This window comes from Haemaphysalis longicornis, unplaced genomic scaffold (assembly GCF_048455015.1).
Source record: "Haemaphysalis longicornis isolate Haplotype H1 unplaced genomic scaffold, Haemaphysalis longicornis Haplotype H1 scaffold_2, whole genome shotgun sequence".
Classification (NCBI taxonomy): domain Eukaryota; kingdom Metazoa; phylum Arthropoda; class Arachnida; order Ixodida; family Ixodidae; genus Haemaphysalis; species Haemaphysalis longicornis.
The window spans coordinates 167,538,779-167,551,235 of NW_027526295.1; the positions used below are offsets into that span (position 1 = coordinate 167,538,779).

Genomic DNA, 12,457 nt, shown 5'->3' on the forward strand with positions numbered 1-12,457 from the left:
TCTACGCAGACTATGTTGTAGTATGGACCGAGGCCAGCGATTTCCCTTCCAAAGAGCCCATGCAGTCTGAACTGCAAGCTGCGATCTTCAGCCTGGAGAACAGCTTGTCCCGCTTCCAACTCCAGTTATCTCCGGCCAAAACGGAACTGCTCAGCGTCGACGGTAAACATGCGTCGAATAAGGACGAGATCATCTGTCTTTAAGTAGGAGACACTCTAATAGAATCTCATAATGGCACTATTCGTCTGCTGGGTCTTCTCATTGGCAGTTGCAATATCCCGAAACAATGGATAGCCCACCTTAGGAAAACCTGGCATCCTACTTCACACCTGCTCTCCCGGTTCTCCAATAAATGTGGTACGGCACACCAACACGCTTGTACCATGCTCGCTTGTGCAGTGGCACATGGACGACTAAGCTAGGGCTTCCCGGTGTATGATCTACGTCCATCCCATGTTAATGCCCTTCACAAGATAAATCGCCATCTTCTCCGTACGATAAGTGGCCTTCTAACTTCGCCCGAGCCATCCGTACAAAGTTGGGCGTGACGTAAGTCAAATGACGCATACCCACTTAAAAAGATTGTCCTACAGGAATTCGTTTTAGTCGCGAAAACTAATCAGTAAGACTAATCAGGTAAGAAATGGTTTAGTCTGTAAGTTCAAGACAGAGAAAAAATGAAGAAAACTCACACTAACGCGCAAGACTTGAAGGTAGCCAAGCTGTGCGCAACCTTCACAACTATCACGAATTTTTAAGTCCACGACTTCAGCCGATTTGCTATTTCTTCGCTGCCGCAACGACCTGTGCTCCTCACCTTGGACATCACCTTGGAGGGGCGTACGCTATGACCTGTCTTTCTCGTCCCGAGCAAATGTTGCCACGATTACAGCGAACGCTGGATTTCTTTTTTTTCGGGGGGGGGGGGGGCGAATTTTGGCAATTCTCCCCAAGTGCGTATGCTTGGCTTGACAAACGTGCGCCCGGGAGGCCGGGAGATCGCCGCGAGGCACACACACACACACGAGCGCTCGGCATTTTCTCGGGTGTTTTAACTGCCAGGCGGCGCCGCAATCTTGGCCAATATCCCTAAGTGGGTTTGCTTGGCTTGACAAACGTGCGCAGGGGACACTGGGCGGTCGTCGCGAGGCACGAACACACTAGCGCTAGGCATTTTCTTGGTTTTGTTAGCTACCGCACGGTCACCGCTAGGTCCACGTTCACGTGCTCACGCTCGGCAATTTCTTGGTATTTTTGAGTGCGAACATAAAAAATTACGATTTCCTAAACAGTTGCGCTGTTAAAACAGGAGTGGGAAAACAAAATAAAAGTCAACCTGATCCGAATCGTTCTAGCACGGGTGCCGTCTCTGCACCCGAAAGATAAAAGCTCTGGAAGTGGCAATGGCAGTCCTAGGCATCGCAGGCGAGACTCCGGCAGCCTTCTCCGATGATAGTTGTTGTTCCTGGCTTAGCGGTGCATGTCCATGCGGGAGACTGGCAAGAAATCAGGCAATTTGAGGTGTTATGGCGTCCGAGCTCATTTAAACAGATAAACAAAAGCAAAATACACAGAAAGAAGAGCAACGTACCCAAGAAGAAAAGCAAAATATTGGAAAAGAAAAGATAACCATAGAAAAACAAAGCAAGACACAAATAAACAGGGGATAAACACAAGGAACTCGCAACTATAACACAAAGGAAGCGCTGGCGAGTCACTGTTCCGCACTTCCGACAGCTTTTACGTTGAGTGTAACTGCATCCATCTTTTTGGTCGATCCCTGCTTTAAGTGCGAGCAAACTGACTTTCAGGGCTTGGTTTGGTTCAAGGAAGAATAAAATAATTCTGCACCAGGCGTTCGCGTATTTGAAGCGTACGTTTATCAGAAAACAAGCCATCATTGGCCTTCGAACAAAAGTTGAGAAAGCTACGAAACGCGGGATTCTTCAGTCAAAAGAAAAATATATTCAGGCATTAGCGTTCTTTGATTCAGCTTAATTTGAGAGGGCACACTTAAAACGTTGTCCTGTGGCGGCCTGCACACTGCACAACACTGTGCGTATATAGCCAACCACTTGCTTGGGCCAGGCGGTGGGCTTCCTCACCGACTCAGCGTTTCAGGTACGAGCCTATTTGTCATATATGAGCATATTAAACTCCAACCAAGCAAGGTGTGGGTTTCACGCGCATACACCTAGGCTTCTGTTTCATGCGCTTACAGACTTGCACCAGGGAATGGTAAATCCACACATGCTTGCGTGTCGATCATTTATGGCAAAGAGGAGGGAGAGTGAGTGCCCGCGACGTAGGTGAAGAAGAAGGCAACATGTCCGGAGACACCACCACCCGAACACCGTCTTCTTCCCAGCTAACGTCAGTCTACACGACATCTTCGGTGATTACGCCCCGGAGCAGGTCTTTACAATTTCGACTTTGCATCATCGGCTGCGCCTTAATATCGGTTTCAACAGCTATCATTTTATCACTCGTCATCCACTGGTTCTTAATCCACGGCACTCGCTGGTTTGCCTTGGGTCCCGGCAAGCGTTCCGGAACCAGAAGTGGCGCTGCCGCCTCGAAGCCTGAGCCTGGTCGTCCAGGTGCCCCAGACGGCTGCGTAGGCCGCGGCTGTCAAGAGCTGGCCAGGTACGCCTCTTGCTGCCACTATGAGTCCCCTCAAATACCTTTTTCAGCGAAGCAGCTATTGATGCGTAGCATTCTTTGCCTAGTACACCCCCTCCCCCCCAACCAGGACCGTGTAACGCCCTGCATTGCCTCTGAAATGCAGACATCGCGGAAGCTGCACCTGCAATCGTTATATAATAGCGTAAATAATTGGTCCAACACAATTTTGAAAAACAATAAAATAAGAAAGTGATTTAAAAAAACACGGAATAGGGCGAACAAGATTTCCACAATAGTGCAGATTTCGCAGAAGTTGCACCTATCGCTGTAATAGCGTAAATAGATATGATTGGTTGATGAAAATGAGGGATTAGAAAGACGGAAAATGGTGTAGCGCCCTCCATTTCCACAATAATGCAGATTTCGCTGAAGTTCAACCTGTAACCGTGATAATAGCGTAAATGGAGGTAATTTGTCGAACAGAATTTAGAGAAACTTTTAAAATAAATGTGGTTGATCCTTCTCTCATGGGAATCGGTAAAACACGAAAGTGAAATGTGCCTTCACAGGAGCACTTGAATGTTTCTTGTGCATCGATAGCAACTTGCACATCGCTATTTATATTTCGTCGGTATGGCAACGTTAGACGCATCAGCATTAGAGACTGGATTACACGCTTCGGAGCATTGCGTAAATCCGATTGAAACCCCAGGCGCTCGCAATCCGTGCGAACGAAACCGAACGGGTTGTCAGCGAATCGTTTGGTGGTCACAGTACGCTACACCGAAAAGAGCATGATTTGCGGGTCGGCGGCAGTCTTGTGGGTGTGCTTGGCGAGCGACATCCTGCTGGCGGTTCGATTAGGCAAAGGTGCGACCACATTGGTCCTGCTCCGTGGCGTGTACGCCATACGCTTGCGTTGCGACGAGCTCAGCTTGTGGAACGCGGCGGAGGCGTTCCACAAGCTGAGCGGCGTTCCACATAGGCGGCGGACGGGTAAACACAGCAGCTCCCGCTGCTACACGCTGCCCTATCAAGGCGCCAACTGTCGACGTAGCACCATGATGCACTAATTCGCTTCACCTCTCCTAGACGGCAGCACCATCTGAACGGACAAGTTAGAGGGAAGGACATCAGGAGCGCTCGTACAGCTACCCGGGAATGACTTCATGGCTCAGTCGGTAGGGCGTTTCACACGTCCCGTTCCGGCCAGAGTGATTGTGGGCTCGGAACCTAGCACCGCCGCACCAATGGAACTTTTTCGGGGGATGTCATTTCCGTGACGGATATCACGTTGGTGAGGTTTGTGTACCCCGAAATAAAACACTTTCGTTTTAAAAGAAAAATATTAACAATACAGAACATGGCGAACCGTGTAACGCCCATAATTTACAAAAAATGCAGATTCGGCGCAAGTAACACCTGTAATTGTTATAATAGCGTAAGTGGAGATAATTAGTCGGACAGGATTAAAAAGAACAAAAGATTCGCTGTAAAAAACACTCAAGACAAGCGGCGTAAGAATACTACGCATTGGTAAACAATTATTCGAACTTCCGCAGATTTGTAGGGCTAGGGTGCTGTGCATTTTCGTTCCGAGTCTGCATAAAACACCTTGCGGCAAAGCCAACTTTATCCACGTTCCTCTGAACCGTTAGGCGTTCCGTTCCGTAGAGCGAGGTCTTTGTTCGTTTGTTCGTTCGTTTGTTTGTTCATTCGTTTGTTTGTTTGTTTGTTTGTTTGTTTGTTTGTTTGTTTGTTTGTTTGCTTGCTTGCTTGTTTGTTTGTTTGTTTGTTTGTTTGTTTGTTTGTTTGTTTGTTTGTTTGTTTGTTTGTTTGTTTGTTTGTTTGTTTGTTTGTTTGTTTGTTTGTTTGTTTGTTTGTAGGCGGCGGCCTGAACAGCTTTTTTAACACTACCGGAAGAGCACGTGACAGAAAAGCAGAAAGACGCCGTTCTCCATTCCGAATTCCCTTCTTTTGTTTCGTCCTAATGGGGAGGCCGCTGTAGTCCAGACTCCCGGACGGTGGGTACATAGGAAAATTTCAAAGCGCGCGGGACGTGTAGAGAGTCTGCCTTAAAGGAGCCATGAAGAGAAAACACAAGTTTGGTTCATTCAAAAGATTGTCTCGTTAGAATCATACTGACACCACTTTTAACGTAAACTTCGCTCAAATAAGCTACATAATTAGGAAAAACGGGAATGGTCATGCGACCCACCAGCTCATTTCCCGCAACAGAACCTGTGATGTCACATGGGCTAAGCTCTGCGATTGGCGGAGGCTAGCAGAAGCAGACGCAAATTAGGTAGAGCTTACAAACTAGACGAACGAGCGATTTGCGCTAAAATTTAGGGCACATTCTTTACAAAGCAATAGGAATGATGGGACAAACAGTGGAAGTTACGAAAGCACATGTAAACATAGAAGTACTGATGCGTTCTGCTGTTCGTACTGCGCACAGCATGCTTTGGTTTAGCTGCACAGCACTATGGGGCTTGGGGTTGTCTTAGACGACACTGGCCGATTGACGCAAGCAACGGTGTCTTACGTGACCCCATTTGTCGAGCGAGCACTGTTTCAGGGAACGAATATTTTCTCCCAGAACAAAAACAAGCCAGGTTTAAATGCGGGCAAAAACAAACCAAACGCTTGCCACGGTATGGTGGCGCCATCTAGGTTACGGAACGTAAAGAAACGCGGGAACAAACCAACACCGCTACAGGGTGGAGACAACCTTTGAACGGTCCCGTGCCGCCGCAATTGGGCCAACGGGCTCAACGCGTTATTCTTTTCGTTTCCCACGAGACCTAGCAACGCGAAACAGACAATATGATTCAAACTTCTTCAGTAAACCGCGTTGCGGCGATAATTTTAGCGCGGTTTTGACACAATGACTTGCTTCGGCGGCGAGCGAGCAACCGAACATGGCGGCGCCAGCGTTACGTGTCTACCCTGTACGGCGGATGCGTGAATGAAGGTATTCTAGGCTGCAGAGCGGTCGGTTCCCGTGATGTCACTTGGGACCACGAAAACGCACGATTGAGCGGGAAAATCAAAATTTTAACCTAAATTGTTTAATTTCTCAGTGAATAAAGCACCGTTTGTATCCGGACAAGCGCTGGGGGCACTATAAAACACGAAATCTTTCGAATAAAACCAACTTGCATTTTCTCTTCATGGCTCCTTTAAGGTTGCCGTGCTCCGATTCTCCCCCACTAACGAACACGTCCACCCTCTGTTTCCCCACCATCCACCCAGATTGAATGTCTTCGAGAACGGCTAGTGGCAGCACGGTTTCAGTTAAGGCGTCGTGCCCTTGTTTAAGATTATGTGCGCCCTCAGCTTCAGAATGCCTCCTAATTATTGAATAAACTCTGTTTGGAACAAAGTGTGTGTCCACGTCTACACGCCATCACCTTCCAAATAATCCACTTGCACCGCAATGTAGGGATCCCGGCGGTCCTGCCACTGCTTGAATGTGTCTTCGGAGAATTCCTGGCGACGCGCGCCAAGAACCTGCGTTTGGCGCTTTTTCTCCGCCGTCGTGTAACAGGGTGAAGTACACAGGAGCAAAATCTGAAGTAGGGTGTCTGCGTAAGTGAAATTATGCTGTTTCGGGAGGCGAACTCATCTGGGAGGAAAGCTCGGTGACAAAGAGCACTTTCACCGTGAACAACAATCTTTTTTGAGAACCACAGATCCACTCACTTTTGCCTCATGCCCTTCTTAGGACAGCTTAAAACCAGGCGATTGAACTCGCTATTGGCGGTCTGGCCCCGTGAGACGAATTCCTGATGGACAATGCCAAGATTGTGGAAAATGGCAATAAGCCTGCACTTCGTCTAGCACTGGACGTGCCTCGCCCATTTCACTCGCTGAGATCGTGGGGTGTTCCACTGTCAAGACTTGCTTTGCCTATGGATAGTACCCCCAAACCCAAGTTTTATCACCAGTACTGATTCTTGGCATGAAGGACGGTTCACCACCAGCACGCTGACGAAGCGCTTGGCACACTTAGGCGTGGTGTTCCATCAACGTCCTTCTGCTCCTGGGCCTGCAGCCGAGGGCCGAACCTCGCGGCAACGCGGCCCATGTTCAAGTCACACATTGAGGGTAGCCTGGATTGTTCCGCATGTCACGTCTACCGTTGCAGCAATGTTGCGTACTGTTCGCCGACGAACCTCACACAAAATTGGTGAACGGCTTCCGCCTTTTTGGGGGGTTGAGCTTGTTGAAGGTCTTCCTGGGGCGGTATTCCCGTGTTTTGTCCCTTTTGTGTCCCTTTCAAAAGTGTCCCTTTTGAGCGAGCCCTGATTGGCTAAAAGCAAACACCCGGATGTGACGCCATGCAAGCACGACGGAGCTATGAGCCGTGGCTACTCGGAGCAGACGATTTGGAGCAGACGATTTTTCGTCGCAGTTCGCTCGCGGAACAATAAACACATAAAAGATACTCTGATACGGTTTCACTTCTTTAAAATGAGTTTGCAAGAACAGTTACGCTATTTGAACAAAAGGCCCACTGCTTAACCGGAAGTACGTCACGATGAAAGGGACGCAAAAGGGACGTTTTCGAAAGGGACAGTTACGAGAATACCGCCCCTGATCTCATCTTCCGGTTATGCTATGCCGATCTAAAGCCGTTCGGGCCACTCGAAACCCTTGCACGACTTATCATCATAAACTCGCTGAGTCATGCCATGAGTCTATGTGGCAGATTTGCCCAGTTTAACGCCCAGTTTCAGGCTCTCTCTTTGTTCTGTCTAGCTGTTCACTCGCCGCGGTGGCCCAGTGGCTAAGGCGTTGCGCTGGTGAGCACGAGGTCGCAGGTTCGATTCCCGGCCGCGGCCGCCGCTTTCTGACGGAGGCGAAAAGCAAGAACGCCCGTGTGTACGAGATTTCGGCGCATGTTAAAGATACCCAGGTGGTCAAAATTAATCCGGAGCCCGCCACTACGGCGCGCCTCATCGCCTCCGTTGCGTCGGCGCGTTAAACCCCACAATCAAAAATTACTCCCACCTCCCCTCGCGGGAAACCCTGTGTAGATGCGACGCATAGGGGGTTCCGTTGTTGTTTCCGTTAGGTTGATTCTCCCATCGCGTGAAACGTACCGTGAACCCCCCGCCGCGGCTATGACGCAACACAATCCACTTTAATCCAAGCCAAGCCAAGCCAAGCCAAGCCAATCGAATCCAATCCAATGCCCCTCGCGAGAGAGTGTTCGCTATCGGAGAGGAGAGGGTGTGAGCGGCGGAGAGCGCAACTCGCACGGCGAGGAGAATGGGGGAGGGGTGTGGACGGACAACAACGCCGTATGGAGGGACAAGGCGAGTGAATGAGATGCCGTCGCATCTAAAAAATCATATCTGTATTGCTGTTCATGATGAAATCGCAGACGTGGCAACACACGTGGTCAGAATAGCAACAGTGGCGCATCTCTTGATATACGCACGACGATGTCTATTGAAACGCTCATTTGTAAAGGTCGGCGCTCCCCGCGCTGCGTGTGCAGCTTTAATTTTATTTCATTTCATTTATTTACCCTCAAGTGGCCCGGGGGAATTACATAAGGGGGCTTCGACAAGGTGTGAATAGCGTACAATAACACACTGAACTCCTGTTGGCTTGTATCAAGATTTGTCTAGAAACTTAATGATACAACCTCGTATACTAGTTATTCCATTCTAACGACAAGGGGTCGCTTCTCCACTCTGGAGAGTAACTATTGGAGTCCTTCTCGCCCTCTGCTGTACTTTACTTTCCCGAATCGCACAGAAGATTGGGGCCGTCTTTAGCAGGCAAAGGGTAGGTTGCATAGAAAGTTATCAGACAGCAAAATGAGCGGAAGCACACTGTAAAACTTATCGCCGTATTCACGATACCATTTTAGATCAATGTCCATGGTGAGACAGAGACACGACGTCAGCACACATACGCTCAACATCGAGAATCCGGCACGGAGGTCCCTTCGTGCACATGCCAAGTTACAGGATCATATTTTACCGTCAATTTTTCTTACGCATGACTCGCGATACTTTTGTTTCTGACACTTATGAGGGCTGCTTGCAGGCTTCGCTGCGAAAATGCCGCTGAAATTTTTCGCTTGAAAGCTAGGTATGCGCCGCATGCTGCGGTAAAAACAAGGTGCTCCTTCTCAAGATACGTGTTTACTTGTGCGATGAACTAGATGCATAAGGAAGATGTGTAAACCTGAAGCTGGTCATCAGTTTTCTCGGAATTTTTTCCAGGCGGTACACCGTAACGGAATGTGGATCCGTTCGAAGAGAATAGGTTGGCAGACTTCAGGAGCGTTTCGTAGGAGCCAAGCACTCTCCCAATGTGTGGTTACAGAGGGACAGGTTTTTTTATCAGTTTGCTGCTGGGGATGACTATGCACGCATCGGTTTCCCTATCACCGTATTGATTAGAAGTTTGTGATCCTGTTACATAAAACGACACCATGAGCATGGGCCGTGCATATGTTTCGTTATTTATCTGCACAAAGCAGGCCACCAGAGGTGGCGGCGGGGCGGCGCTGAAGAGTGCATTTATTGTTTACACTTGTAGCTTAAAGGAACTCTGCAACACTTTCGATAAACACTTTCACACTTACCTTCGTGTCTGGAAGAATTGTGGGAGCTACACTTTTCCCCAGCACGGCGTGATTTTCTCGTCGCAGCAGATACGCCTTCAGTTCCTGCTTTGCCTCTGTGGCGATTTTTTTTTTAAGTGGCTACAGAACGTGCCTATTCCTACAACTGAAAGGAAGCCGACCAATAGCCGCTACGCTGCTCTAATGAAATCATTCGAGCACTAGAAGAACGCCAAGGCCATGAAAAAAAGAAAAATCTTTTGAGCAAGTTTTTAAGTTATCTCATGGGCATAGAGCAGCGATTTTTGGCTGAGGTAGTTTGCGACCCCCTATTCTAAGCAATGGATTTTTTTGTTGAGTACGTCCCGAAAGAATTTACGATTTCGAAAAAAGTTGAAAAAAAAAGAGTCGCGGGGTCTTTTTAAAGCGTGTAGTTAGGTTTTGTTTTACTGGCTAATATTTGTTTGGCCTCAAAAGCTATACAAAAGAGTGCTTCTGCTTTAGCAGGTTGGTCAAATAATTTCATTTTATGTTAAAAATATGTTCAACAGAGGTTATAAATTATTCTTGTTTAATAACCCCATGTCAGAGCTATACAGACCCTGATTCCTTGCCTTTCAGGTACGTTTCGGAATCTCTCCAAGACACGGACCCTTGCGACAATTTCTACGAGTACGTCTGTGGCAACTGGAGCTCCAAGTACCGTCTCCAGGGTGAAGCCGTGTATTCCGAGGCGGTCATGAGCACTCGCGAGCTAGAAACAGAGCTAACGTCCTTGTTCGCTATCGGGACGGAAGACATAAGCAGCCAGGCCATGTTCGACCTATACAACGCCTGCCTAAAAATGTCTTTCTTCGGAGGAGAACCACCGGGTCTTCGAGAGCTCCTCAAATCCGTCGGTCTTGCCGGATTTCCTTATACTTCGAGCGACGGCAGGGCGTCTGCGGCTGCTGGTAGGCTTCTCCGCGTCACAGGCGTCGCCCCTCTCTTGCAGGTGGGCCTCACGGACAAGGGAATCCAGTTCATCGTTCCGCGCACGCTGTTCCCAGACTTCACGCACTTGTCCAACGCACACCGAGGATGGTACAGTGATGCGGTGCGGCGAGTGGCCAGGATGCCGATACCGGAGTTGTTCGAATTCGAACAGGAATTAGTTGCGCTGCTGAGCTCGCCGCCCGAGCCATACGTCACGGTGGCACTTGCAGACCTCGCTTCGACTGCCGAGTGGAACTGGGGCGAGTTTCTGACGAACGCGGCATCCGGGGTTCACGAAGTCACGCCGGCAACCAGAGTGCGGTTGCAGCCCAACATATCTGGAGAGGCCCTGGTGAGCCTGTTGTCTTCCACGAAGCCCTCGGTGCTGCTCAATTACTTGGCCTTCCGATTGGTCTTGGCCTACGCGCCGCTGCTTCCCAGCAAGCGCTTCAAAAAGCTCAGCGACGTCATGGTCTCCTACAAGGCCGGCTGGGAAGACGGATGGAGCGAGCGCCGCGCACACACTTGCACCAAGATGGCCGCACGCGCCGAACCCGAACTCGCTGCTTTTCTGCTGGTGTCGCATTTGAAGCACGAAGACTTGGAAGCTGTTCTAAGGGGTATGGCCGCGCATGCCAAGCGAAGTATTCTCGACTTCCTCGGCGAGATGTCCTGGGTGACGTCGTCCTTCTTGAGCAAGGTGGAAGACCGCTTCAAGATGCTGGAACCGGTTCTGTTTATGCCGGCCGAATGGAAAAGGGTAGCTTTTCGCATGCAGCAGTGCCGCTCCTTCGGCTGCGCATCCGGAAAGTTGTCGGCAGCGGGCCTCTTTCACGAAATGGCAGCGCAACGCCAGCGGCGGCGAATGGAGTCGAGCATAGGGACGTTTCCGGTGGTTCCTGAGGACGCGTTTGAGACCGAGATCCGCGTAGTCGACGAAAACACTCTGTTCGTACCGCTGGGCGTCGTGCGCAACGTGTACAGCCGAGAAGCATTCTGGGAGTATCACCTGTCACGCATCCTCCTCCAGCTAAGCGCTGTCCTCGTTGACGTCTTCCGGGACGTGGCTTCCGACCTCCGTCAGAAGTACACAGATCTGTACGGTCGCTTCGCCGCCGCGGAGAAGTGCCTGCGCGAGGCTCGGGCAACCATGAACGAGGCAACGCTGCTGCCTTTCTCCTCGAACGGCACATCGCGCGAGGACTTGCGCGATCACCTCGCGGTGGCAGCGGCACACCGCATGTACCGGCAGCTGTCCGGCAAAGAAGATCCTCTGTCAGTGTCGGGGCTTCCTGGGCTTCCGTTTAGCCGCGAACAGCTCTTCTTCGTGCACCTGGCGCTGAGCCGCTGCGAGAAATACGACGCCGCCTACGAAGACCAGGTGCTGCGCCACGGGCGCCGGGCACATGCTGCCTACCGCATCAACGGGCCACTGCGCCAGACAGTAGGCTTCGCCAGGGCCTTCCAGTGTCAAAGAGGCTCCTACATGAACCCGCCCTTAAGGTGCGTCTTCTGAACTGCCAGTGACTCTGGGCGCCCACAGATCACGTAACTGGCACCTCTCGTGTTACTCCCCTTTCTCCCTCTGCTACTGGAAGCGGAAGGCAAAAGCAATATTTTGATGACAATGGAAGAGGGCTCCAACAAGTGCAAGCATTGTAAAACACTGTTGTGTTGCAATGACTATTGCATTCCAATTTGTAATTTTCATGCCTGTTTTTAAAGCAAGGCCTCACTCGTGTTGCCCTCGGGTTGGCATTCCGCTTTTTGAATCTATTAACCTTTTTAACCTTTTTGATCTATTAACCTTTTAACCTTTTTAATCTATTTGGTTGCATTCCCGCAACACAGTTGGTCATCAGTTATACCTTTAATCTTCAGAAAGAAATCTATGCAGCAATTAATGGTTCCGTTAATGTTTTACGTCGTAAGTTCACGTGCACTTCCTAGAATCAATAAACGCAAGCCTGACACTCGCGTCCTTGAACGAAAATAACTGACAATCGTAACTAGGCTTCCACTTGAAAACTGCTTCATACCGCCCGTTCTTGAAGGCACGAGCCGCCGTTCAATCTACAACAGTAACACGTACACCTGAAGTGCACTAAGCATTGAGCAGCGCCTAAAAAAGGGTAATACGAAGCTGAGTTCATCGTTCCTGTGAAGCCTGGAGATGAGAAACCCCGAACTCGTCAAAATTGACCATAACTCACCCAGGTTGCGATCTTCCGCGGGTAGGTTCCAAACTTCCTATAAAAGTTGTTC

The 12,457-nt window shown here is 49.7% G+C and overlaps 1 protein-coding gene across 1 annotated transcript; it reads left to right on the forward strand.

Moving 5' to 3' along the window:
- The first annotated feature begins 2,326 nt into the window (after positions 1 to 2,326).
- LOC144168405 (neprilysin-2-like) lies at positions 2,327 to 11,708 on the forward strand. The gene is made up of 2 exons (XM_077697400.1): positions 2,327 to 2,373; positions 9,839 to 11,708. The coding sequence occupies exons 1-2, from the start codon at positions 2,327 to 2,329 to the stop codon at positions 11,706 to 11,708; spliced, it is 1,917 nt and encodes a 638-aa protein (XP_077553526.1).
- Positions 11,709 to 12,457: the final 749 nt, after the last annotated feature.